The 27,862-nt window shown below is 37.3% G+C and overlaps 1 protein-coding gene across 1 annotated transcript; it reads right to left on the reverse strand.

The window, feature by feature from the left end:
• Positions 1-5,076: 5,076 nt before the first annotated feature.
• DIPK2A (divergent protein kinase domain 2A) lies at positions 5,077-27,806 on the reverse strand. The gene is made up of 3 exons (XM_022582698.3): positions 26,521-27,806; positions 10,696-10,999; positions 5,077-7,922 (listed from the first exon to the last, which is right to left on the reverse strand). The coding sequence occupies exons 1-3, from the start codon at positions 27,175-27,177 to the stop codon at positions 7,591-7,593; spliced, it is 1,293 nt and encodes a 430-aa protein (XP_022438406.1). The 5' UTR covers positions 27,178-27,806; the 3' UTR covers positions 5,077-7,590.
• Between the last annotated feature and the right edge of the window lie 56 nt (positions 27,807-27,862).

Raw genomic sequence — 27,862 nt, forward strand, 5'->3', positions numbered from 1 at the left:
CAGGCCGGGGCACGAACCCGTGTCCCCTGCACCAGCAGGCGGACTCTCAACCACTGCGCCACCAGGGAAGCCCAAAGTATGGTTATTTTTATGCAGAAATACTATGTAACAATTTAGAACAGGAGTTGGCAAACTGTGACCCATGGGCCAAACTTGGCTATTTTTGCAAATAGAGCTTTATTGGAACACAACCATGCTCCTGAGTTTTTGTATTGTCTACTGCTGCTTTTGTGCTATACAACCGCTATACAACGACAGAGTTCAGGAATTCCAACAAAGACCACATGGCCTGCAAAGTCTTAGAGAAAATGTTTGCCAACCCGATTTAGAAAAATGAAGTAGATTTAGACTGATAGGCTCTGAGTTCTTCTACCAAAAAAAAAAATCCAGTTGAAGACTAGTATGATGCCTATTATATAGTTAATGTGATCTCCATTATGTAAAAAATCTGTTTGTATGGCTACATAAATGCAATCCAACACAAACAGTATGAACAGCAGTTACTTATTTGAAGGAGAAGAGCTGGGGTAGGGGAAGAGGGGTGATTTTAATAGGTATATATTCATGTGTTACTTTTGGAATTCTTATACAGGCATCAAAAAGGGCAAAGAAAATGTCTGGATCCATCCAGGGATTTCTCTCTTTGCCTTCTAGCCTCCCTAGCCCTTTACTAAATCCTTGCTCTAGACTCATGTTCTGCCAAGCCAAGAAGAAAAACTCTTCATCTTCTTCTGTACCATTTTTACTGGTACTGTTTCCTTCCAATGAGGAGGGTGTGGAAGAAGTGGCTTATTATTTGATTATTAATAAGTTTGCATATTTTGCCATGTCAGCCCCATTATGTTTCCTCTTTTCAGAACTGTTAAGACTTAAGTTACATATACTATACTGGTTTCATTATTTTTGATCAAAGAAGATTCTAAGTAAAACCATGAGCTGAAAATAAATAGCCATACTTTAAGTATCATGGTAACTGATATTTTTTACCTTTTGATATTTCAACAAAAGATGCAAAAATTTAGCTTCAAAAATGATCATTAATTTGACAAAAGTCTTGGAACAGTCCCCTCCCCGAAAAAAGTTTGTGATTCTTTTTTCCCCCTGCGGATTATAAATTATTATCCTGTGAAGCACAAGAACCTGGAAACTTAAAATTCTCATGCTGAATCATATCTTTGGCAATTTCATCTAAACCACAGGAAGTTTTCTAAAAATATCTGCTGCCTTTCCTCCTGCTAAAACTAGTTTAGAGCCTTAAGTTATAAAGAGGTAAAAGTCATGGGTGCCTGTGCACTTCCAGCTAGCAAGAAGCCAATTATTTAATCCTTGAATGAAGCCTCTTCTTTCTCTCTGGGCAAACCATCAATGTTTATTTGTTATTACCATGTACTTGTATAGCACTTCACAGCTTACAAAGTGTTTTCCCATACATTACTGCATCTGGCCAGTAAACTTGTAGTAAGAGTCAAAGGAGGAAATTCTGTGTTTCTTTAATGTGAACACTATCTCACAGATGTTAAATTATTTGTCTAGGGGAACAACTGGCAAGTGTCAAAGAAGAGATTCAAACTCTCTCAGAAACAGTTAAGTATATACATTTTTAATAATTCAAAGATGTCTTTCTTCTCTTTTTCACTGCCTTTTCTCAAATGACATCAGAGAAACATTTTTCCATGGGGGACATGTGAGTATTAAGTGTTTGAGATTTCTATTTGTGGCTTTAAAAACAAAAAATGACTTTTTAAAAGAGAATATTAGTTTCAGAGGAAGATAGAAAAGAACTATACTCAAAACTTCATTACAGGGCTTCCCTGGTGGCGCAGTGGTTGAGAGTCCGCCTGCCGATGCAGGGGACACGGGTTTGCGCCCTGGTCCGGGAGATTCCACATTCCGCGGAGCAGCTGGGCCCCTGAGCCATGGCCGCTGAGCCTGCGCATCCCGAGCCTGTGCTCCGCAATGGGAGAGGCCACAACAGTGAGAGGCCCGCGTACCGCGAAAAAAAACAAAAAAACCTTCATTACATCTGAGTACACCAGTATCATTACTAGTTTCATGAGACCAACATCTGCCTGTAACTTCTAATTCTTACCTTATTCTACTTCCACAATATTTGAAAATAAGTTACGTCTGAAAATCATTACATAAAACGACCACAAAAATATAGTGTCCCAGTAATAGTGGGAAAAAAAAAAAATCAAAGAAACTCAAAAATACAGGAGTTGATTAAAAAAAAAAATTCTAGAAGGTTGACTTTTAGAATTGTTAATGAGACAACTGAAAACACCTTTCAAAGCAAGTCTCAGGGAATAATTTGGGTAACCCAATATTACGAAGTGATTACTTAAAAAACGTAAAGATAACCTACATGAGAAGTCCTTAGGAGACTGTAAGTATAATTAATTTGCGTAGCTAAAAAAAGAAAAAAATGAATACATATTACAAGAAACTAAAACCAATAATCAATGTCTTTAAGTATTAAAAAAATGGAAAAATGGTGAGACCACTCAATGTCATTGGAGAGCCACTGGTTTTGTTTCAGGATTAAAGTGAAATACAGAGAGCATTGCTTCTGCTTGTCCTATCTTCATCTAACAGCCTACAGGTGGCCTCTTTCAGTATTCTGAGTCACTGAAACACCGGAGATATACAACTAAAAGGAAAAGAAATTAACAAAATCCCAAGCCTGACTGCATAAATGTTGAGCTTATTTTAACGGTCTGTCACCTTACAAGGCAGACTTTCTTATAGGTCTATATAGTCTTAGAACTTGGGAGTATAAGGCATGATGTACAGCTTCAAGTTATCTGTAGGATAAAGAAAGGTGAAAGGGAAAAAAAAAACTTGAAAGGCTGAGGTAGATCCCTAGAGACAGAATATATTAGTAAACTCATGTTGGGAAGAGTAATCTAATCTATATAGATCTATGAGGCCTAGCATTTCAAGGTCAAAGTAGAAAAGATCTTACGCTTTTATTTCTCTCACTCTCTACTCTTCTCCCCACATCTCTCCTGACTTTTTTTTATCTTGTATTTTTAAAAAAATTTTTTAACATCTTTATTGGAGTATAATTGCTTTACAATGGTGTGTTAGTTTCTGCTTTATAACAAAGTGAATCAGGTATACATATACATACATCCCCATATCCCCTCCCTCTTGCGTCTCCCTCCCACACTCCCTATCCCGCCCCTCTAGGTGGTCACAAAGCACGGAGCTGATCTCCCTGTGCTATGCGGCTGCTTCCCACTAGCTATCTATTTTACATTTGGTAGTGTATGTATGTCCATGCCACTCTCTCACTTCCTCCCAGCTTACCCTTCCCCCTCCCCTACCTTGTATCTTAATTGGGATTTTTCTACTTCTTGCCCTCACAAATCTTCCCCTCCACTAATTTATTAAAAATTGAGAATATGGATGTAAACGTTTTATGCAGTTATATTCATATGCTCTTGTCCTCAACTACATGCTTCTGGTTCTTAAAAGTTGCCACATGGTATTAGGAGAAAGAGTGTTGAAGTCAACCAGAAAATCAATGTTGAGCCACAGGTCTGCCACTACCTATTTTTGTGACCATAGGCAAATAACTTTTCAAAAAAAAAAGAACTAAAATGTCTTTATCCAAAATTTAGACATATAGACAAATTTAGACAAAATTTAGACTTAGTATAGGTAGTTTTATGGTTTTTCCACATATTAAGGCAAGTGCAAAATTAAAGTAGATGAGGTTACTCAAGACATCCACCTTTTTGTTTAATTGTTGAAATTTCTGTTTCCACTTGGTTTTAAAGTAGATTTGTTCAAATCAGGATACAAAGGTGACATTTGCATTTACTTTGTTACTAAAGCCTCTTTTAATGTATAGGGTCCCCCTCCTTTTCCTTGCAATTTGTTAAACAAAGCCAAGTCATTTATCCTGTAGAATTCCCTGTGTTCCGGATTTTGTTGATTGTATTCCCATGGTGTTCTGTAACATGTTCTTTTTTGCTGTGTTCTTCCCATTAATGGGTAGATCTAGGGGCTTGATCAGATTCAGGCTTTTTTTTTTTTCCCTGTCAAGACACTTCATAGGTGGTGCTGGGTACTTTTTCATTGAGCTGTATTAGAAGACACATCATTAAGGTTAACCAATGAGTTCATCAGGTGCTGCCATTCAGATCCATTCATCCAAGGTTCCTCATCAGCTTTTCAATTAATAGATTCAGCTGCCACTGATGTGCATTGCCTAGCTCTTGCCAATTCACTAGGAATTTAAAAATGGTGATATTCTAACAATACTCCTTCTGCATACTAACTAGAACAATTCTACAAATTCTTCCCCTCAGTTATTTGATTATCCTGGGGGTAAGGCAGGATAAATGCTTCTTTCTCTCCAGGTTTCCAGTTTTCAGAATAATTCCTCAACATCTTTCCAAAGGTAACTGAGTTGTTTTGTTTTTGTTCACGTTTATCATTTTGAATGCATAGGTTACATATTTAATGAATTTCATTGCATTTCAGTTATTATCCTTATTTATCATCATATTACTCCATGTATATATCGCCAGTGGTTTAAAGTCCCTGCAGTTGGATCTTGAGCTTCTGAGAAAACATCTTTGAGTTTCCAAAAGCTCTCTTGCTTTGGTGATATTGAGGTATTAAGTTTTTAGATGTGAAATTTTTGTTGGAGGAGAAAATGCCTAATGTGCATGGCTGAATCAAATGATATCTCTCGCAAAATAAGCTGGGGCAAGTAGGCTGCGGTACAGATGAAACAAGTTTGGCCACCCGTTGCTAACTTTTGAAATTAGTATAACCACAGTTTATTATTGTTCATTATATTATTCTCTTGTATACATCTGAAAAATTCCATAATTAAATTCTCTATCCCATTTTAGTAGTAAAAGTTTAAAAAGTCACCAACTACTACAGAAAAACAGAAGGAAACAAACACACGTTAAGTTCGGATCACACCCAACCAGATAGTTTCTGAAAATTATATCAAAATATATGCAAGAGGAAAAAAAAACCTTATCTATATAACCCCACTTTCCATTCAAGAAAAAGCTGTATATTTGAAGTTAAGAGATAGTCTGAAAAGTGTGATTCTTAAAGTATTCTTTATTAAGATCATTAAAAGTTGTAGAAACAACTTTATATTATAAAGGCACAGGGAGACAGTTCTGATAAAATATTCAAATTAAGCAGTAACTTACAGTACAAAAGACAATTTTAATGCACATACAAACCCCAAATGTCTGATTCAAAAATATTTTACTGCGTCTATTAATGGGCAATGATTAAAAATATAAATTGCTGCTGTATAATAAATATCTGATAGTGAACATCTTGATAGCAAAGTGAACAAAATATTTATTGCTTTTCACATACATATTTTTCCCTGTAATTTTAAATTCCTAATTCTTTTACTATCTTCTCCTCAACTTTTCCAAAGATAAAAGAAATTACACGTAATCTCATGGGGGAAATGGTAGTCATAAAAAACTACCTCAAGTTGCAATCACTGCTGGCAGTGTTTTCTCACTTCCTGTTCTGCAATCACAATCACTCTTCCCAAAAGTAAGATAAATGTCTGCTAAACCACAGAAAGACAACTCCTCTAATGACTGGCATTCTAAGGTTTGTAATGAATACTTATCAAATATAAAAGGTGCTCCATTTTGAAAATGTGTATTTTATTTGAAGTTTTGAGTAAGAGGCGAATGTTTGACATGTAATTTTACCTACCCCCCTCAAAAGTTTTCCGAAGTTGTAAAAAGTCAGCTTAGTATGTAATGTACTGATGTATAAAAATTAACTTTACAACGAAGAGATCTTACCCTTCTTCCAGTTTTTAAACTGGGATTAACTTTATTGATTTCCTCCTGCTCTTTTTGTAGCAACCCAGTTGTAGATGGTACAGGTAGAACTTCCATCACAACAGTAAAATAACATGAAAGCATGATCCCAATTTAATGAATGCTCTTTCAACTTAAGAAATACCCACATTAAAGTCTTTGATAATCATTTTAAAGTTACTTAACCGTATGTCACGTTCAGACAGTGTGTAGCAGCTAGTAATGTACCTGGCACAGAGCTGATGCTCAATAAATAGTTGCTGAATGAATGAAAAAGAAAAGAAAAACTTGGCTTTGGTTGTGCATATTTAATCACTTTCTGATTAGAGTAAGGTCAGTCTAGAACTAAATACTGCACACTACACCAAACTTAGCGGTAAACAAAAGTTGTAATTTCAAACAGAAAAATATCACCTACGTTAGTGATAGCCAATTTATATATATATTGTAACTTTAAAAAACAGCCCACAGAAATCTCACATGTTTAACTTTTACCCAATACTTAAATTTGATGTTTTTTATGGTTAACAACTGGGTAATGAAGATCAAGTTGGACAGATTGGCTAAACCTGTCTGCTTTATAGTAAGAATTATTAGTCCATCAATAAATAAAAAGTTATGATGCCATATTAAACTCAAACAATGACTACCACGTTGACTTTTGCAAAACTACCAATGAATAAAAGGTACGACATCTTTAAGTTACATATGTTTGGAAGCAGTAGCTTAACTTTTCAATGTAAAAGAATAATCAGGAAGATATGAATTTAATAATGACAGAGTTGAAGTACTGGAAGTAGGATAGTAAAAATAGGTAGATGACCAATTTTAAAATCTAACCATAGGACTAGGTCTAGTATTTCTTTGGCATATGCATTACTATCCTGGAATAGTTAGCATTTAAAAAATACTGGGTTTTTTTTTTTCCCTCAATCAAATTAACATCAAGGTATAGATTGCTAGTATACTCTTAAAGCCTTTTAAGGGACAAAAATGACATTTTGCAACATATGCCAAAGTTCATGTTTAGTGTACACTTATAATTTATTGGCATAGAGGGATGTAACTGTTAAACAACCTTAAATGATCTCATGCAATGGTGAAACCACAGAAAGTGGGAAGAAATGTATTTACATAATAAAATATTCAGCTTTCTGAAAAAACAGTAAACCTGGGAATCCTGCCCTAACGGTAAATGTATACCTTACAGCACTGAATGAAAACTAGCCCAGATATAAATGAATACCTTTAGTAACCTGAATGTGTAAAATTTAATTAAAAACATAAAAATGGGAAAAAAAAAACCAAACCTACACATCAGAAGGAAAAAGTAGCCTATAAAACAGGCCAATCTAACTTGACATTCAAAGTAAATACAAGAGATTCACAAAATCATGATCATAACGCAAACTAAGTCAAGTACCAAGTACCCTTTGATACACAAGCCAATATAACTATCAGACTCATTTCCAATAGCTTAACAATACTCATCAATCCAGTCAGGCATTCAGGGGGTAAAGCGGTTAACGACAGCTCAAGCCTCCAAAGTGTAAGAACAAACTTATTTGCAGAAGCATCATGTGATTTTTTTGAAATTATGTCTTACTTTGATGGATGTTAACATTAAGATCTATCAGTGCAAGTTTATCATCCTCTGAATGTATTACTTCCAAATTTCATTTTTCCAGATAATTTTTGGTGGTTTCGTTTTAGCCAGTGCTATTTAAATGAAGAAGAGCAAAGAAAACTTCACCATAGACTACCTCACATTGTTACTTAATTGTGCTAGATATTCACGCAGTTCTTTTGCAGCCTGGAATCTGCCATAGCGCTTCTTTGGGTTGGCGCACTCATCCAGCAAGGCCTCTAGTCGGCCATCTTTGGCAATTTCACTTGGTGGATCATGAAGCAGTCCTCCAGAGGTGCCACGCCAGGTGGCATGTCTAGATAAGAGGTTCTGACAAACAGCATAATAATTGTGGTCCACAGTGGCACGAGCACAAAGAATTTCTTTTGAAAATGATAAGCAAGCTTCCTTATCACAGTCATCAAATTTGCTTTCATACCATACATCCCAATTTTCAGGTTTATCTGTGAAAAGCGAAAAAGGAGAAAGAGAAAAATACATTTTAAGAGAGTTTTCATTGTTTCCCAAAATGTAACATTTGACTAATTAACACAGTATTTGTTCTTAAAATTGTATAACATTAAACACTTAAATATATTAATTTATATACAAACGTTTATTAGGAGTCCACCAATGCCAGGCAGAAGGATCAGAAAAGGTCCCTGCTACTAAAAGGTTCAGCGTAGAGTGAAACTCTCCATGATACAGAGAAAGTGCTACACAGAAGTATGACATAGTGCGACATGAGTACAGGGGATGCAGTACCTGTGCCTGGGGCTGCAGAAAGCTGCACAGAGGAGAACAACTGATTTAGGTCTTGAAAGATAAGCAAGTCTGAAAAGCAAAGAGGGAAAACAGCATGCTAAGCCCAGGGTACAGTATGTACGAAGGCATGGATTTAAGGGATTGGTCCGGCTGGTTCAGGAAACAGTAAATTCACTGTGGCTAGAGCATGAGACAGATAACTGGGGAGGAGGTACAGATAAGACTAGAAAATAGTTTGTACCTTGGATGGTCATGACCATGATTTGTCTAATAGAAATGTAAATCTGGGCTGAAGACTGGAGGGACTAAAATGGTCTAGGAAAAAAAGCCAGACTGTAGAAACATTTGAGAAAAAAATTAACAGGGAAGTGTATGAGTAAAGTCTGAGGTTCTAACTAGATGACAAGATAGACACTATTAACATAATGTTAATATTTTATACATATATACAGAGTAATATAAAGTAGCTGTGAGGTATTCAGTGGAAAGGTTCATTCAAGAAACTAAAAGGCCACTGTAGCTGAAGCATTAAGGGCAGTGGAGGGATGTTAAAAATGAAGCAGAACAGCTCCAAGTCACACAGATTATTCTCTGGTAAGGAGTTCGAATTTTACTCGAAGAACCATGGGAAGTCATTAAAAGCATTAAGCAAAGGAGTGCTAAGATCAGATTTATGTTTTAAAAAAGGAACTACCTGAATAGAAGGAAACCAAAGGAGGAAAGAATTTCAGAAAGTTGTTACTAATCAGTCACTTCACCAAGTTGCCAACTGGGTGGTTGCAGATGGTAATGCAGTCAGGTTTAATGGGCTGAGAAATGAATGGAGGCTGAGGAAGCAGAGACAGGCAGTAAGCAGTACTTTTAAAAATGCTGGGAAAGCAGAAAAGAATCTTATGCATACTTGTTTTGGGGAAGGTAAGAAAAATTGGATTTTAAGGAGGAGGGTAGAAAGTTGAAGAAGATAACTGATGCAACAGTTTCTCAAGGAAGGATCTATTCTGTTTGAAAAAAAATGAATGTGTATTGTTTTTACTAGTTTAGATGATAAAGGGAAGGACATTGAGGGAGTTGCCACAACAAAATCACAATTTCCCTGTAAAGGTCATTTACAAGAGTTCAGAAAAGAGGGTGAATAACTAAATATGGCCTTTTGCAAAGTGTCTATTTAGACACCCCTACCATGAGACATTTGAAAAGAATTAGCCAGAGCTAAAGTAGCACTGGAGCTCACTGTATGAAATGCGAGAATACAGCAGCTATATTGTATTCATTCAAGGTCAGGAATTAGTTGGTATAAAACTGTAACATGTATTCCAGGAATGCTCACATTAAAAAGAAAAAAAAATTCAAAAATATTATTTTTACGAATACTGGAATAAAAGTGTTTTAAAGTTTAGGCAAGTTGCACAACTCTGAATATAATAAAACCACTGAATTGTACACTTTGAAAAAGAAAAGCATGGTGTAAGCTGCTACAACATTCACAAATGTAGGAAGAGATAAGTAGGAAATGAAGCACTCCAGAGCATGGCATCCACTCCCCATGAAAGGATGTACATGGCAGGTCAAGAAATAATCAGAAAGTAGTTTGGTGAGTATGGAATCAGATCAAGGCACTGAGAAAAATAAAGTATTTAACAAGATCAAGCTGATGTAAAAAGTATAAACCTAATAGACTGCTGTTACATTCACTGCATTCCGTAGGTGCCACAAATTTTTGGTCTCTTCATCAACAGACCCCCATATGACATGAGGGGATTAAGAATACAAAACCTTCACCATGGAATAACAACCCTTCGGGATTTTTTTTTACTAAGTACATTAGTTATAGAACTACAGGCTTTGTCCCTGAAACTTTAAAATTCCTATGACACTTAATTTTCAAAACACTTCGGCCATTGTGCCCACCTATCCTTTGAAGAGCTCATAAATAAACGGAAAGCAAAGTTTTGGATGAGACGTAATAATGTCAAACCAAAGTTAGAGTTCTGCAGTGCTAGGAATCATCTAAATGGTTAAAAAGAAAAAAAAAAATCACTGAAGAGGCCTCATGGAAAAATGAAACACAGAATATCGTTGTAAGAGACTCCACAGAAAAATATGGACTCCACAAAAGCAGTATAGTCTCTCTGGTGGCCTTTAACTATATAAAAACTTAATTCTGCATTAGATCCTAAACCACAGTATAAAGCATGAAAAAGACGTGTATACACACATACACACACACACACACACACACACACAGAGTATATCTGCGTCCATTTGAACCTGAAGGATATTTTCTAAATAAGGACAAACTGTGACTAAGAGTACAAGCGTAAGTATAATAAATCAGTATTTGTTTACTGATACTGGTCAAATAAAACAAAGAAAGATGCAAGGTTGCCCTCTAAGGAGAAAATTAAAAGTTTGCTTCACATAAATGTAAACATTATTTTGACACAGAGAAAATCTAAAAGTTATAATACTTACTTTGTCTAATTAACCTTTTGTCAGCAACCAAAACATTTTCAGCATCCACAATGATCACCTTCCCATCTCTAGGACCAACTGCAAAATTGTCAAAGCTGACGTCCAGGAGGTAGAGTGCAAATTCAAAGTCATTGTTTGTCAGCTGCTCTGCTATTTCCATTAATTGCCAAGCGAGGTCAACTCGTTTCTCCCATGGTGCATTAAAGTAACTCCACAGTTCTTCTCCAACATAATTTACAGCCACCATTCTTCCACAAGCTCCAAGATATTTTGCAAATGGCCAACCTTCATCAGATGGAAAACTCTACAAAAGAATTATCTTATTATAAGAGATTCTGATGAAGATATCCTAGGTCTAGCCCAGATCCTCCGTAGGGATTTCTATTAGGTATGAGCTTGGATTTTCTTTTTATATTCAATAGTTCAATAGAGATCAACTTTTTTTTTCTTTCTTTCTTTCTTGAAGTATAGTTGATTTACATTCAGTTATACATATATACACACTCTTTTTTTAAATATTATTTTCCATTATGGTTTATCTTAGGATACTGAATATAGCTCCCTGTGCTATACAGTAGGATCTTGCTGTTTATCCATTCTATATCTAATAGTTTGCATCTGCTAACCCCAAACTTCCAGTCCATCTCTCCCCCACTCCTTCCCTTCCCCTTGGCAACCACATGTCTGTTCTCAATGTCTGTGAGTAACTTTATTTCTTCTTTAACTCATACCGTTACCATGGACATGAAAATTTTTTAACAGATTACACTATAAAGCTAAAATAAAGTAAGTCTTTCTTATCAAAATCTCAGAACCAAATTGATCAACAAGACACAAGACACCTTCTTTATTACCAGATCTAAAAGTATGTATGCTTTCCTTTATCTTTTTGACTCCTGTTAAGTACAATCAACCAATCCTTTCTTCTGAATGAACAGGACTACTGTAGGCCTATTAGCCAGCAAGTGTTTACCAGGCACCAGGCACTGTGTTATGCTGGAAGAGTGAACTACACAGTCTCTAAAATAAAAATTTTAGAAGAAAAGACATGTACCAAACAAATAATTATGTGTGCTAAGTGTTAGTTACTAAAAGGTGGTACAGGTCCTAAGAAAGTCTTTAATAGGGGCCTTATCTAGTCCAGAGGAAAGCAGGGGTGGAATTCAAGAAGGATTCTTGGGAAGTATCTTCTATCTATACCCAAAGGTTGGTAAAGAGCAATCTGATAACCTATCAATACAATCTCTACTCCAAGTACCTCTGGTCCCAAGTTAGTCTTGCTTCCCTTTCCAATGCCATCACATTGTCTATTCACCTTAAACCCAACTTCAAAATTATTTATTCTCCTAATCTGGGCAAGATTTTCTAATGGATTTTATAACTACTAGGAAGATTAACATCCTAAAACAAAAATCTTCCAAATCTTGAAAACAAGTCATTTTCAACCTAAGTAAAATGGCAGGCTTATTCTAAGGTACTCACTCTCCAAAGCTAAAACACCCAACTACAAGATGAGCAATGCAGTGCAAAAGGGTGATAAGTATTGTTTTAAACAACTTTTTGGAAGATCACATGACCAGAGGCGTTTTTTAAGAGACATTTTTCAGTCTAGTACCTTTCCTTAAGTTGGGGGAAGAAATTATATAAAGATGATGTTTACACAAACTTCAGGGGAAACAAAGCAAAACACTACAGAATATAAAGGTAGCCTACTTCTATTGCTAAAAATTGAACAATCTGCATACAAGAGCTGGAGATGAGGCTCTTCTTGGGCCTCTCAAGAAAAGTAAGTAATTCTACCCTGAGCTTTTATAAAATTGACAAAACTCAGTAATACCCTTACATTAAAACTTTTATCAACTTTAAAACAAAAAAGATTTTTAGAACCAAACTTCATCCATAATTACCTATGTTCATTTGTGTTTCCTTTCAACACTATCAATGTACAATAACTGTATTTGTTCTTGGTACATATACCTTTTTTTCTTTTAAATTTTAAGATCTGGAGTTTTGTGATAAAATACTAATTATGTAAATTAAAAATTTAGATATGATAGCATGAATCTTTAAATATAGTAAATGAATTGATTCAATTTTGTTCAGAGACGATATCTACTGATTCTTTAATAATTAGAGGAAAATGCGTTTTTAATCTTATTACCTGAGATTTTAAAATTTCTTGTGGGCAATGGGAAGAGTGACAGATTGCTCATGTCCAATGTGACATGCAAAAACTGCTAACCACATGTTATTTTCAACCTTTCCTCCCAACTTAAAATACCTCCACAAACTTGAAAATTTATTTAGACAAAATGATTACAAAAGATTTAACTATTTCCCAGTATTCATGTATAAAACCTGACATATAAATGAAAGCACTGAAAATACATAAATATGTGAGATTACATAGTTTTGTCATGCAAAAAGTAAATGAAAAAACTCCTCCATACACTATTGGTATATTATTCACATGCCATATTGTAGAACAGATACAAACTTATCTTTGTGAAAATAAAATGGTCTTTGACAACAGGAGAAAAGGGAACCCTGCCAACCTCTGCACATGTATAAATGCCTCCTTGTTTTTGGAGGCTTTCCAACTGGCAAACGACAGTCAGATATACACTTCATTACTCAAGTCCCTCATGGAAGGCGATAAAATATATGAACAAATGTCATACTGAGCAACTTTACATTCGTACAGTAATTTCTGACAACGTTAACGGAAATCCTGTTATACCTCATTTTAAGAAGAGCACTACAATTCTTTCATACAGTTTAAATGCTTCAAGGAAGCCAAAATATTTATAATTTGTATTTAAAACAATTCTGGCTTAGGATCAAATTACCATGATGAAGGAGAGTTTGAGAGACAAACTTGTAAGATGTTACTGCTTGGATTTATTAAATATATCAAGCAATAAGAAACATAACTTCTGACTTCCTGACTACCCAACTCGCACAGTGCACAAAACCACAGTAACTAAGATAAGAAGTATACTGCTGAGGTCCACATTTTTTTTCTTTAAACAAAATCTTAAAATCAGATTTTCAAACTGCCTAGCACACCAGGCACACAATTTAAAGCAACCTGAAATAAAATGCGTGTATTTCATTTTTATTTCTATTTTTACTTTATTTTTTATTGAAGTATAGTTGATTTACAATATTGTGTTAGTTTCAATTGTAAAGCACAGTGATTCAGTTATACATATATATCCTTTTCCAGATTCTTTTCCCTTATAGGTTATTACAAAATATTGCGCATATTTCCCGATGCTATACTGTAGGTCCTTGTTGGTTATCTATTTTATATATAGTAGTGTGCACATGTTAATCCGAACCTCCTAATTTATCCCTCCCCCCCCTTCCCCTTTGGTAACCATAAGTTTGCTTTCGAAGTCTGTGAGTCTCCTTCTGTTTTGGAAATAAGTTCATTTGTATCTTTTTTTTTTTTTTTTTTTAAGATTCCACATACAAGCAATATCAATATGACATTTGTCTTTCTCTGTCTGGCTTACTTCACTTAGTATGATAATCTCTAGGTCCATCCATGTTGCTGCAAATGGCATTATTTCATTCTTTTTTATGGCTGAGTAATATTCTGCTGTGTATATATACATCTTCTTTATCCATTCATCTATTGGGGGACATTTAGGTTGCTTCTACATCTCAGCTATTGTAAATAGTGCTGCAACGAGGGGTACATGTATTTTTTTGAATTTATGGTTTTCTCTGGATATATGCCCAGGAGTAGGATTGCAGGATCATATGGTAACTCTTATTAGTTTTTTAAAGAACCTCCATACTGTTCTCCATAGTGGCTGCACCAAATTACATTCCCACCAACAGTGTAGGAGGGTTCCCTTTTCTCCACACCTTCTCCAGCATTTATCGTTTGCAGATTTTTTGATGATGGTCATTCTGACTGGTGTGAGGTGGTACTTCATTACAGTTTTGATTTGCATTTCTCTAATAATTAGTGATGTTGAGCATCTTTTTCATGTGCCTTTTGACCATCTGTATGTCTTCTCTGGAGAAATGTCTACTTAGATCTTCTGTCCATTTTTTATTGGGTTGTTTTTTTTCTGATATTGAGCTGTATAAGAAAATGTGTGTATTTTACAGGATTATTTACTACTGAAAAAACGTGTACAAACACTTTTCATGTGAAGGAAAGAGACTTTCAACCTGGAATGGTTTAAATTCTAATTGGATTGGAGGTACTACAATTAACTGTTCAGGGCTTTTCACCAGGCTTGAATGTATATGTCATAAAGTGTAGTATGTGAAGTTTTTATAACTATTAGTCTAAGATTACACAAAGGCACATAATAGTTACAAAACAATATATTTACTACTCTATTACTGTTTTTTTTTTATATTGGGTGGGTGACTACCCAAAGAAAGTCTACAGAGTATTATTACCAATTTAAAAATTAAAAACGGAAATTTAAGTATCACGTCAAACATGCTTACTCTAAGATTTAAAGCAACATTAAATGTCTTCACTGTTAATTTACATAATAAAAGGTACTGTGAATATGAAACCTAAGATAAATCATCATGTCTAGGTATCTTTTAGCTTAAAGCCAAGGTTTCGGAAACAAACAAAACCACTAGGATCATCTTCATTTTATGAGAAAATAAAATGAAGGTGACATAAAACATATATCAATAAAGAGAAAATTTATTTTATACTCTTTAAGGTACATAACATTTCATAAAATTTCTGTATTTAAACGGTGAAACAGTATATGAACAGAATAATGGACTTGATATCACAAGTCTAGCTTTTGAGTTTCACCTTCACCTCTGCATCTCACTAGCTGTGTGATGGTGGCAAAGCCAAAACTTTTTAGAGCTTTAGTCTCTTCCTCTGTAAAACTGGAATAATATTTGCCCCATATTCATCAGGGCAATGTAAGATCAAAGAAAAAAGTATGAAATGTACAATTTACTACTGCTTTATAAAGAACTGCTTACCAAAACATTTTTATACTTCCTGTTTAAATCTTCCTATTTATATAAGTCCAGACGTTCATCAATAGAGGTGCTTGTTTGCAAACCGCCTATTGAAAAGGCATCTATAAATAATGAACACCTTCCAAACGTAGCCAAGAACCACTAAACTAGAAATCTATCTTCACTGTCCTCTAGTAGTTTTTAATTTACAAAGGAATGTATAAATTAGTTACCAAACTTTAAAAAGGCTCAATACTATGAGAAATGTATAGGGCATCCACAAGGGCTAAAAATATAAAAAATTTAAAACTTGGTAATATGTATAAACACAGCATTGTAATTTGATTTTCATTTATAATAGGTAAGCACCACAAAATAGCTATTTTATAGCCATTTATTATCTCACAACATTCCATTAAAAGGAATGTAACTTTGCAGTTCGCCTAAGAAGGAAATATGTTACAAGACTGGCTCTTTTTTTAAAAATTCTAAAAGCTGACATAACTATCACACATCTATTGATCAAAACCAAATGTCATGACACTTTATGTGACCAATAAATGGGATGTGAAATCTAAGAATTCTAGATTTGGAGGGTACCTGAGTTGTAAGTACAGTTCAACTTTATCAGCATAGTTTAAGTGATTTGCCTCAAGTCACACAGGTAGTTAAGAGGTGAACTCAGGCTAATACAACCCCTCAATCCAATATCCCTCTGTTTCAGAAGTTTTCAGATTTTGGAAAGGTGACAGTACGTATATTTCATACTCATATTATGCAATGCCTCAAGGAGAGTCTGGGGTAGCACCTCACAAGAAAACATATTACACTGCAAAAATACTATAAGCTTATTCATCCTAAGTGGGATAAAGCACATAAATTACCTTGTGTTTTCACATTTGTTTGTTTTTAATTTGACGAAACCTACTTTTCTTCAGATTTTTAAATTTGGAATTACAGATAAGGGATTGTAGGTCAACCCACATTTCATTGAGTACTACAAGCAGCTGGAGTAAAGGCAGTGAGACAGTTACTGCAGAATGAAAAAATACAAATCTTGAATTAAAAAATCCTAGATCTAGCCTAACTCCATCATGAAATGCTAAGTAAAGAGCTGTAAATAAAACATAGTCCCTGTTCTAAGGAAGGCTTTTTAGCCTGAGTTAGGAAGATGATTATTAAACATGTGTAAGTAATAAATTACGGAATTTGTTGCAAATTACAGAAAAGTATACAATATGTTGGGAAAGAAGAGTAGGGATCTATTTTAGATGGTGTGGTAAAGGGCAGCCTCTCTAAGGAAGTGCCACTTAGGGAGAGATCTAAAGGATGAGTATAATACTACGTAGACTGGGGATGAGGCAGTTTAGAATGTTGGAGGCATATGTTAGAGCCAGAAACTGTCCTCTCAGAACTGAAAAAAAGTCCAAAGCAGCTGCAGTGAAATGAGGAGGGAATTGCTTGAGGTAATGGAGTCTGGAGAGGGAGGTAGGGATCAGACTTCTGTAAGTTGGGACTTAAGAACAAAACACAAATTCCTCAACATGGTCCACATGCCATGAAAAAACAAAGTATGTGTCCAAGCCTTAACATTCAGAAACATCTTACTTACTGGAGTTTGTCAATATCCTGTGGTATATAACATCATTCCGAAAAACAAGTTTTTACAATATCACAATATCCTTTAATCAATAGCCATTGTCCTACCAGATTAATTACATCATTTTATTCTATTATGTCAGAACACAGTCCTAAAAAAGGAGATATGGGATGTATAAGAAAAACTGATAGAACAAAGTAAGGTCAGCTCTAAAGAGTTTGTGTTCTATTATCTTTTTCTCTCCTTACATGACCAAAAGTAGTTTGCATACTAAGTTTAAAAGATCTGAATTCCTTTTATACAAAAAACATAAAATATTTTATAGTCATTTATTATCTCACAACATTCCATTAAAAGGAATATAACTTTGCAGTTCGCCTAAGAAGGAAATGTGTTACAAGAATGGCTCTTTTTTTTTAAAGGAGAAAATTCCTAGTAAAAAGACACTGACTTGAAAAAAAAATCCATTAATAGTCAAAACATGCAATCTAAAATCTAGTTAACAGGTTTTCTAAAGAACTGGCATTTCTACACGTACACGCAAATTTAAACTTGAGAACATTTTTAGGAAGTAAATTAACAAAAGCATAGAAAATGCTTAAAGGTTCCATTTGAGCTTCAAAATTATTTTTAAAAGCCAAAATTTGAACAAAATCCCATTGTAGTAACGCATGTTGTAACAGCTGTTCATAGAGATTAGTCAAATGCACTGGTGACAGACTAATGTGTTCACAGTTTTGTGAACTGTCTGGAGGGAAAATATAGTAAAATTACTGGGATGATTTAATGGTTACCTAATTTTTGATAAAATTTCTCTAAGACCTCAGCTTCTTAATTTATACTGCCAAATAGTGGCCAAAATCCATCGCAAATACTATAGAATCTTAATAATCTCAAGATTTTCAAGTCACAGGATATGTTCCATTTATTTCATTAAATAATTTTCTGAATGCCATTTCCACCCACCTAGAATTCCAACAATATTAAGCAATGCCTTGAAAATAGCATGGTTGTGTTATTTCACTGAATATCATGTCCACCAGCTGTATCTAAAATTGGAAACTAACGTCAAAACACATCAAAAACAAAAAATCTACTAAGTTTAACAGAAATAACTCATCTTTTAGAATGAGTAGCTTAAGAAATGCTCTCCCACACCAAAAAAAATCACTTGGCCACAAATTTTAAATGTAAAATTTTAAATATTTAACTAGTCTCAACTTACCCTTTCTTACCTCATGAGAACCAGCAACTGTGATCCATGTTTCTAAGTTGAAAGATATACCTAGAAACACTATACTCAAATATTTACTTTCAGTAAAACAAAATGTCAAATAAAGAAAAAAAAAAGATATAAGCAGCTTCTTTTGAACCCAATAACCTACATTACTTTCTTTAGTCAAGACCTGATTTCTTTAAAAAGTCTGCCAATAGAACAATACTAACTTCCCCCATTCCCTTTAACTGAATTAACACAGCCCTTCAGAAGTAAAGCAAAATACCTGCTAGGAACATACTATCTCTGCATTAAATACTTGGTGCCTGGTTTTAGATTTGTATTCCCGTTGTCTTAACTATATCATAGCCAAAACAAAACTCTTGGTTTCCCCTACTCCAACAGCCATTCCATCTCTGGGCTTCCTCATCAACAGTTGCTCGGACCAAAAACCCTGGAGGTATCTTATTTTTCTCTTTCCCTCATACTGTAACCAATCCCAATCATCAAGTCCTGTCAGCTATTTCTCCAAAACATATTGGGTCTAACAGCTTTTCATAACCTCAGTTGCAACCACCTTAATACAAACCACCAAGCTTTCTCCTACAAACCAGTGCAAAAGCCTTTCTGATTGATTCCTGTCTTATTTCTTATAACCCATTCTCCACAAATCAGGCCCTACTAAAAACAATTCTACTGTTTCCCAGCGCTCTGAAAACAAAATTCTAAGCTCATTAAGCATGTTTCCAAGGCCCTACGGGATATGGACCTTGCCTACTTCTATGATCTTGTGTTCTACCATGCTTTGCTACTCCCATGCTTGATCCTGTTGGGGCCTCTGAATTTTGTCATACCTCTTGCTTAAAAACACTCTGCCCTCAGAACTTTGCACCACTGGCTTTTTCTCATCATTCGCACCTCAGCTAAAATGTCACTAAATTCTGACCACCAAATTTAAAATTCTATCCCCAATCCAATTCTCCATCATACGAATCTGCTTTGTTCTTTTCATAGCATGTAAAATCTAAGATTACCTTGTTCTCTATTTGCTGCCCACATCTAATGCCCCAGAAAGCAAAGACTGCACAAACTGTGCCCTGGCATGTCATCTTTACTGTATCCTAAGGGCATATAGGTCAGTTCCCAGTACTACAGAGCAATGCTACGGAATTCCTGTCAGATCTTTTCAGTTCATAGTTAAAATTCCAAATGAGCACCTTAGTTATGAAGACTCTTAAACATCAAACTTAAAATAATAAATCCTCTAACATTCTGTCTCAGAGTCTAAGAATGTCTAGAAATAACCCAGACTTAACCTCTAGTTTTAAAATTATCATTCATCAATGTACTAAACAAAATTATTAAGCTTAATAATGACTTACAGAGAAAAATTAAACTACTTGCTTTGTATTAGTGAATCCTTATGAAAAACCATGTTTCGTACAATATTCACTCTATTCATCATATGGGACAAATCCTTAACCCCCTTTTAATTACTATTCCAAAAAAACTATAGCCTGAAGCAGCAGCTACATAGGTATTTATGATGTGTGTATGTGTATGTAAGGGCGGTGACATTTGAACATTTGCCACAGGAAGAGTAAAATTTACATATTTCTAAAATATCAACACAGTGTACTAAGGAAGTTTACTATAGATGTCTAAAACTGGAATAAGCTGATTTGCAAAGTAATAATATACTGTAAAAAACTTCACAAATAAGGATATTTTGCGTATATTATCTGAATAATCCTATCTCCTTTAAAATAATCCTTTCGGGGCTTCCCTGGTGGCGCAGTGGTTGAGAGTCTGCCTGCTGATGCAGGGGACATGGGTTCGTGCCCCAGTCCGGGAAGATCCCACATGCCGCGGAGCGGCTGGGCCTGTGAGCCATGGCCGCTGAGCCTGCGCGTCTGGAGCCTGTGCTCCGCAACGGGAGAGGCCACAACAGTGAGAGGCCCACGTACCGCAAAAAAAAAAAATAATAAAAATAAATAAATAAAATAATCCTTTCGATCAGTATTAACATTCCCATTTTACTGATTAAAAAACTCAGGCTCTGAAACATTAAGGGACTTGTTCATTGCCACCCAACAGCTTTGTGATAGTACAGAACGTTATCTCAATACCATCCTCACCACACCTCCTGGGGCCCCCCAAACCCCCACCTCCCAAATCTTCGGGCAAAATCCCATTTATCCTCAGAATTCAATTCCTCTGTGAAATCTTCCCTGGTATCCATTCTTATGAAGATACACCCAGATGTCCCTCCCTAAATAAGTCATCTGACAGGGTGCACAATATCCTTTTTTTTTGTAGGGCTTATTATGATAGCATAATAATTAATGGTAATTAGTCATTTATATACCTACCTCCTACACAGCTAAGCTACTTAGTAGCTGCCTAGAAAGGTTTCAGTCCAAATGCCTTATAACAGACTATTTAGCAAATGAGGAAACAAAATTCAGTTCTTCTGACTCTAAGTCTAGGGCTATGTAAGTCCAAAGAGTTTCCGGGTATTTTACAGATAACTTCCTCCTATAATCTACAAAAAGACATAAAAATTGGATAAAAAATTTGATTACATAAGTTAAAACCTTTCAAAGTCTATGACCAGGATGAATAACTATCCTCATCTTACACCAATAATTTACAGTCTCAAGACAGTTTACGATCATGTACTAAAGTTCACTGCATGTATAGGAAAAATGCAGGGCTTATATTCTAAGCCCATGTTAGTTTAATATATACAAAATGAGTGCGTAAAGAAAGAAAACGTGTCAGCATTCTGTGAAGAGTCAGCAGCAATAACTGCAATATAGGAAGTAGACCAGAGACATAAGCCAGAAAATCAGAATAAAAACCAGCCTGATGAGCCACTGAGAAACTGACCACCTATGTCCAGAAAGTAGATCCCCCAAAAGTAAGCTTTCTACCCCCCACCAACATATGTGAGGAATATGTGCTGATGCAAGCAATGGAAATATGAGGGAAAATAGTTCAAAGATTAGACAAAAGTACAGAAAGGATCTCAGAACTAATAATAGTCAAATGATATGAACATATCCAGAAAATAGGCTAGGGTGTCAAATGATTTTGCTCCACTGATCTGGAAGTGGTGCTTTCCTATGGGTAACTGTCTGTTTCTATAATCTTTCCAAAATAAAAGTCTCCTTCTTTTTTGGACCTGAGTTACACAGATTTTATTATTTTTGTTTGCTTTGTCAGGAAGTACAATCAAGTGTCAATGAAACCTCAGATAAAAAGCAAGAAAAACAGGAAAAAAAAAACCCTCTAGATTTAAGCTCATTCATTTATTAGATAAAAAGCGCTCTACTCAGAACTACCTAGTCAGAACCATCTCTGAAGCCTAAATAGGGGAGTGCAGGAGTGTGGTTACTACAGCAGCAGCCAGGAGGAGAGAAGGGGGTAGCCCCTTAAACTGTTGCTTGAAAAGAAATTCCCGTGACAAAGTCTGGAACATCCTTTCTAGGTGCCAATACCCCACAAGACCCTTAGCTACCTTTAGCTCCAGATTTGTTTCCTTTAAAGGCAGTCTCGAATTTTGATTTGTTTTAATCTGATTTCATGTGTGTAAAAATTTGTGGCTAGGAAGACAAGCTTGAAAAAGGACTATCTATCCTGGCCTCCAACCCATAGCAGGAATCAAGTACAAAAACGCCTAACTCCCTTTTATAAGAGCTTAAACCCACCAGTTTAAAGTCAAGCTCAGAAGAATAATTTCTCAAGTCGAGAGTTTGAGAGTCACAGGATGTTGGGGCTGAAAAGAATTTAATCCAATAGTCTTACTTTATAGCTAAGTAAAGGGAGTCCCATAAAAAGTTTATCAACTGGTCCAAAGTAAGACAATTAGATAAATGGCCATAATCTTTTGTTACATCAAAAACTGCATCTTAGTGCATCTTAAAAGTACATTCTTTTCCTACAGAAATTATTCTTAAGGACAAAAACAACAACATTCACTCAAAGTTTAATTATAAAATTCATCTTGTAATGTAGGAATGGAATAAATCAGTGTAATTAAAGATATGGTTGATATTCAGAAGCAAAACTATTTTTAAGGTGATTCATATTCCAAACAAGCTTCAAAACCACTAATCAAATGCATTGGATAATTAAGTCACTTACTTATTTAATATCTAAGCACTCTAATTATTGAGTGCTTACTATGCATGAGGCACTATATAAAATGCTTTCAATGTATTATGTCATTTATAAGAATAGAAATGAAAAGTTTAAAATTTATAGCTTAAACAATGATAGTTACACACTGTAAATATTAAAGAAATCCCATTAAAACCATGATTCAGAAAATTTAAGACAAAGTTCTACAAATATAATAAGACGAACTCCCACCTCCTTGCCCCAAACAACCAAGAGCTTTCTTATTTCTATAAACAAGACCATCTTCACTATCTCCAAGTCATAACGTCAGAGAGACAATTTGGGCCTCAGGAAATCCAGACAGCATTTTTTTCCCTTATACACACAATTTTTATAAATTCAAGGATAAGTAAGTACAAATACTGGTAGAAATTTTATCAGTAACAGAAAATACCCTACTATCTTGCCAAATACTTCAACACCTCAATTTCCGACTATTCCAAAAATGCCATATGAATATTACAAAGTTCCTCTCCACATTTTTTTCCAGTAAGATTAGCATACTTGTAATTAAAATATACCTCTGGGTGAAGTAAAAATGTGAAGAGAAAAAGTAGAAAATAAAGATTCTAGCATTATCTTGTTGCTTGATGCTTATAAAAATTTTTTACAAGATAATTCTATGGCAGAACAACTTTCCTTAGAATTAGATAAGCTGCTGAAGGCTAGTAAAACTATCTAACAATGGGAAGAGAGTTGTACTTCTGTATCATTTCATATTGGGAAATCTATACTACAAATCTGTATAGCCTTACATAGGTAAGGTATGTCCAAAACATATCTTGCAGACATTTAATACCATTCATGTCTCCTTTCAAGGCATAATAGAAACTTCAGTTTGTTACTGTTTCTTAAAATCAGAAGATGCATGTTTAACGGGTTAAATTAATATATTTTTCATTTTCTTCTTTGGTACCTTATCAAAAGAGATTTTTAAATGTTTATTTTTGGAAGCATGTTTCCTACATTGGAACTTTTCTTAAGAATAGCTTGATGAATTCAATCCAAAAGACTTTTTCTCTCAAGTAGTTAATCTGGGGGCAATATAAGAAAAATCTAGTTTGTTATCAACTGTCCAAAAATTCAATAAGTAGCTCCCTCTCCTGGAAAAAAAAAAAAGCAAGTTCCTCTTCAAGCTGTAAAACACACACTTGTACCCTTAAAAATAGTTTTTAAAAATACATGAACCCCAAAATATATAGAGAGCCAAATCTGAGTGAGTTTTTCTACCATTATCAATTACTATCCCAATACTACCATAAACAGCTGTTAACAGTTTCACAGAAACCTGTATAAATACTAAAATTGTGTATGTCTGTCTAGCTAACAAAAAGTAATGAACATCATGATGTGACTTAGTGTTTAACAATCTTTGTACTTGACCAAAGAATTTTGAGATTCCTTTCACTTCACTGGTTTTATACTGTCATCAAATTTTAATTATATTGTTCATACTTAACTCATTAGTTTTTACCAAAGATTAAGTGGTTCTATAAAGTAAGTAGCAGCTCTATGAAGACCTTCTATTTAAAAATAAGTCTTCTTATTCTACTTGTTTGCTCAACAGTTTAAAAAAAAATACCAATGACTGACTGGTATTAAAGACCCCAAATTTATATTTCACACAGCATGTAAACAGCTATAGAACTAAATTAAAATTTCAAGTTACAAATATCACAGTCAACAATGTTGATACAGATAATACCTCACATACTGAAAACAAACTCTTATCCTATAACCCACCTAGCCACCTGCTCACTGCAATTGTGTCAAGTAAGCTTAAATCACAAAAATATAACTGATTTTTTAAAAAAGTTTTTTATCACTAAAGATGAAAACAAAAGAAAAAGTTTAAGCGAAGAGTTCATCAGAAAACAAGATATACATACACTTGACTGTCTCAACTATAAAGTAAACTGAAAATACCAAGACAACTTCAAGCTTCAAAAACATGTAAGTTTCCCAAATAAAGCAGATTTACTTTAGTGCAAATGTCAACGTTTCTCATATTAAAATGCATACATTTATAGAACTGGATATACAACGTTCTTAAAATACTGGTTCTAATATAAGTAAACTGATAAAAACCTTTCAATATGAAGCCACTATTTTAGTTGCAGAAAATGTGTATTACTAAGATAGCTCTTTACTAAATTGTTGGGTCCCAGAGAATTTGAGAGACTATCTGCTAAGCAAACCATACTGCTAGAGCTTTCTCCAGGGACTAACCTTGCTAACATAAACATCTATTTCTCACAGAGAAAAAGCAGCTTAAATGGAAAAAAACTTTCAAATCAAATGTGCGTATCATAAGTATGGACTTAAACTTTAGAGGCTGACTAGTTTTGGAACTACCGAATAATGTAATTTCTTCGTGGAAAGTTTAACCAGTTTTATATACCATTCACTATTAAAGAGAAGCATTTAATATACAATCTGTACTTTAAATGACCCGTTACATACATCCTAGGACGACTTAAAATTTACTACGGTTTTGTTGGAGGCAAAGTATTTATTTTGCGTTAAAATTATTTGGCTGAACTTATCAAACGATGCTGGCTTCTCTTAGTTAAGTTGGGCAGCGGAGAACTTGAGAAAAGCCAGCAATATAAATGAATACTGCACATTCCTATTGATGCACTTCAGAATTAAAAAAAATGCAACCCTGTAAAAACCCCCCAGCCATCAGTGACATTCTTAGCAGCCCGAAAGGGCGTGAAGTATTCAAAATTACTTGTGATTAATTCTACGTCATGTTTTTTTCCCTTTGTATTTGAAATACAGCACAACTGTTATGGAAAATGAGCAAGGTAACTTTCCCTGCGGTTATCGGGCTAGATCAAAACCCCAACAGTTGTAACCACTATCCAAGGACACTGCACTAAAGGCGAGTGGGAATGTGGATAAACTCAGCAACTTTTCCCAAGGTAAACACAGTTTTGAGAGGTTCTGTTTTCTTTTTGGCTGTCACCACCAGTAAAAAGATCCCAACCTACTCCCCCAAACGGCTCGTTTGGTTCCAAAATAAAGTCACGAGAGAACCAATAAGTCAGCTAGAAGAGAGATGACTCTCCTTTCCCTGTTTTCTAACCCTGGCCTAACATTTCACCTTCCTGCAGCCAAATTACCGCATGAATAGAGCAGGTCACAGGATCAGGATGAAAATGTCCGTCTTGGCCTTAAAGCCTCGCAGCCCCAAGTCCAATGGGCCTTACTTTTTCCTCTTTCTAATCCCACCCAAAGCACGGCTCGCAGACTGAACCCACCCCGGACCCCGGTGTCCATTCTCTGACCTCATCCTCCCGAGTCTGTCCCCAAATTGGCGGCCCCAATGATGTGCCAGGTGAATGAGCTAAGGAATAAAACAAAGACAGACTTTGGGGCCGAAGCGAGGCCAGCCGCGTGGGGTGCTGAAGACGAGACCAAACGCGGTACAGAAACACTGGAGAAGTAAGAAAGGTCCAAGGGCTCGTGAACACACTGCGCCGCGGAAGCGCAAGCCCCGGCGGATCAAAGCAGAAAGGCAGGGAGGAGAGCCGAAAGAAACTCGGCGGAGAGACATTTTGCGAGCGTACAAGACGCGCTCCCTCTGGCGTTGAAGGATCCGCAGTCAGACCCGAGATGCGCCCGCGCCCAGCTGAGAAGAGCAGACTCTCCAGCAGCCGGGTCGCCCTCCGCGATCCCTCACAGCGCCAGGGGTCCCCCAAGCGCCGCCCCCTCCCCACGCCCGCCGCCTCGCCTCGTCGCGCCGCACCGGGTCCTGACCCGGCGACGGGCGCGGGAGGGGCCGCTTCTCCGGACTCCCGTTCCCCGGGCGGCCCTCCCGGCAGGACGCCCCCGGCCCGGGCTCCGCGCCTACCTGTAGCACCAGCGGCTCGGGGTTGAAGGCCAGGGTCAGCAGCAGCTGCATGCGCTCCGAGTCCTTGAGGTTGCGGAGCAGGAAGCTGCCCGAGTCCTTGGTCTCGGCGTAGCGGCGCACCAGGCGGTCGAGCAAACGCTGCGAGGGGCAGTGCACCAGGTCGGACCAGCCCTCCACCGCCTCCGGCGTGAGCAGCCGCACGTCGCCGTTGAGGCGCGCGAACTCGGTGCGGGGCATGGCCTGGAGCAGGTCGCAGCGGGGCCGGCCGGTGGCCCGCTTGCAGATGCTCTGGTCGAGCTGCGCCAGCTCGCGCTGCGAGCCGAGGCGCTTGAGGACCACTCGGCGGCGGCCGCCCTCACGGGGCTCGCCGTACTGCGCGAAGTAGACGTTCTTCACGTTGAGGAAGTCCAGCAGGCGCAGGCGGCCCCACGCCTCGAACACCACCTGCCCGTTGAGGAAGCGGCGGCACCAGCTCGTGCCGAAGCACGCCGGGCACTTATTGAGCTGCAGGAAGCGCCGGTCGGCCAGCTCGTTGCGCTGCCAAGAGGCGAGCAGCGACGGCGAGTGCAGCACCATCAGCACCAACAGGCTGCCCAGCGCCGCCAGCTTCAGCGAGCGGGACAGGCGGCCCAGCTTCGGAGGCACCAGGCGCCACATCCCGCCCTCCGCCCGTCCGCCCGCTCCCGGAGGGCGAGGGCACCCCCGGGGCGCCCCCGCCGCGCCGAAACCCGGAGAGTGACTGGCAGGGTCCCCCGGGCGAGAAAAGGAGCGAGGGCGCAGGCTGGGGCGGAAGGCGGAGTAGGTGTGTTGAGAGAGAGAGAGAGAGAGAGAGAGAGAGAGAGAGAGACGCGGAGCGGGAAGAAGCCGACCGGAGCAGGCTGCGACTTCTCCCAGTCACTAGTCTCCACAACTCTCGAGCTCCCTCCTCCGAGCTCCCCGCCCTCCGACTCCGGCGGCGCCTCCTCCAAGCCAGTCAAGTTATACAGCAGCAGGAGGGGGAGGGAGCTCGGGGACCTGACGGCCGCGCGGCCGCGTCCGCCCGTGTGCGCGCACGCGCTCTTGTTGCTTGGGGCGCGAAAGCTGTTGCGCTGGTGGCCGCCCGTCGAGCGAATGGGGTCTCTAATAAGAGGAAAGGAGGGACTCACGGAAGGGGATGAGAAGCTGGAATGTCTCACATCGAAAAGTAGCAACAGTGTAGGAAGGTGGGAAGGATGAGGTGCCCGCACGTCCCTGACGCCGCATGCCCTAGTTCGTGCGCGAAGGCTCTCCTGAGGGAGGGAGAGGGGGGCCGGAGGGCGGGGCTGGCGGGGCGGAGCGAGCGCGTCGTGCACCGCCCGGAAAG

Source organism: Delphinapterus leucas, chromosome 4 (genome assembly GCF_059928025.1).
Source record: "Delphinapterus leucas isolate spDelLeu-1000000601 "Yukka" chromosome 4, BTC_Dleu_Yukka2, whole genome shotgun sequence".
Taxonomy (NCBI): domain Eukaryota; kingdom Metazoa; phylum Chordata; class Mammalia; order Artiodactyla; family Monodontidae; genus Delphinapterus; species Delphinapterus leucas.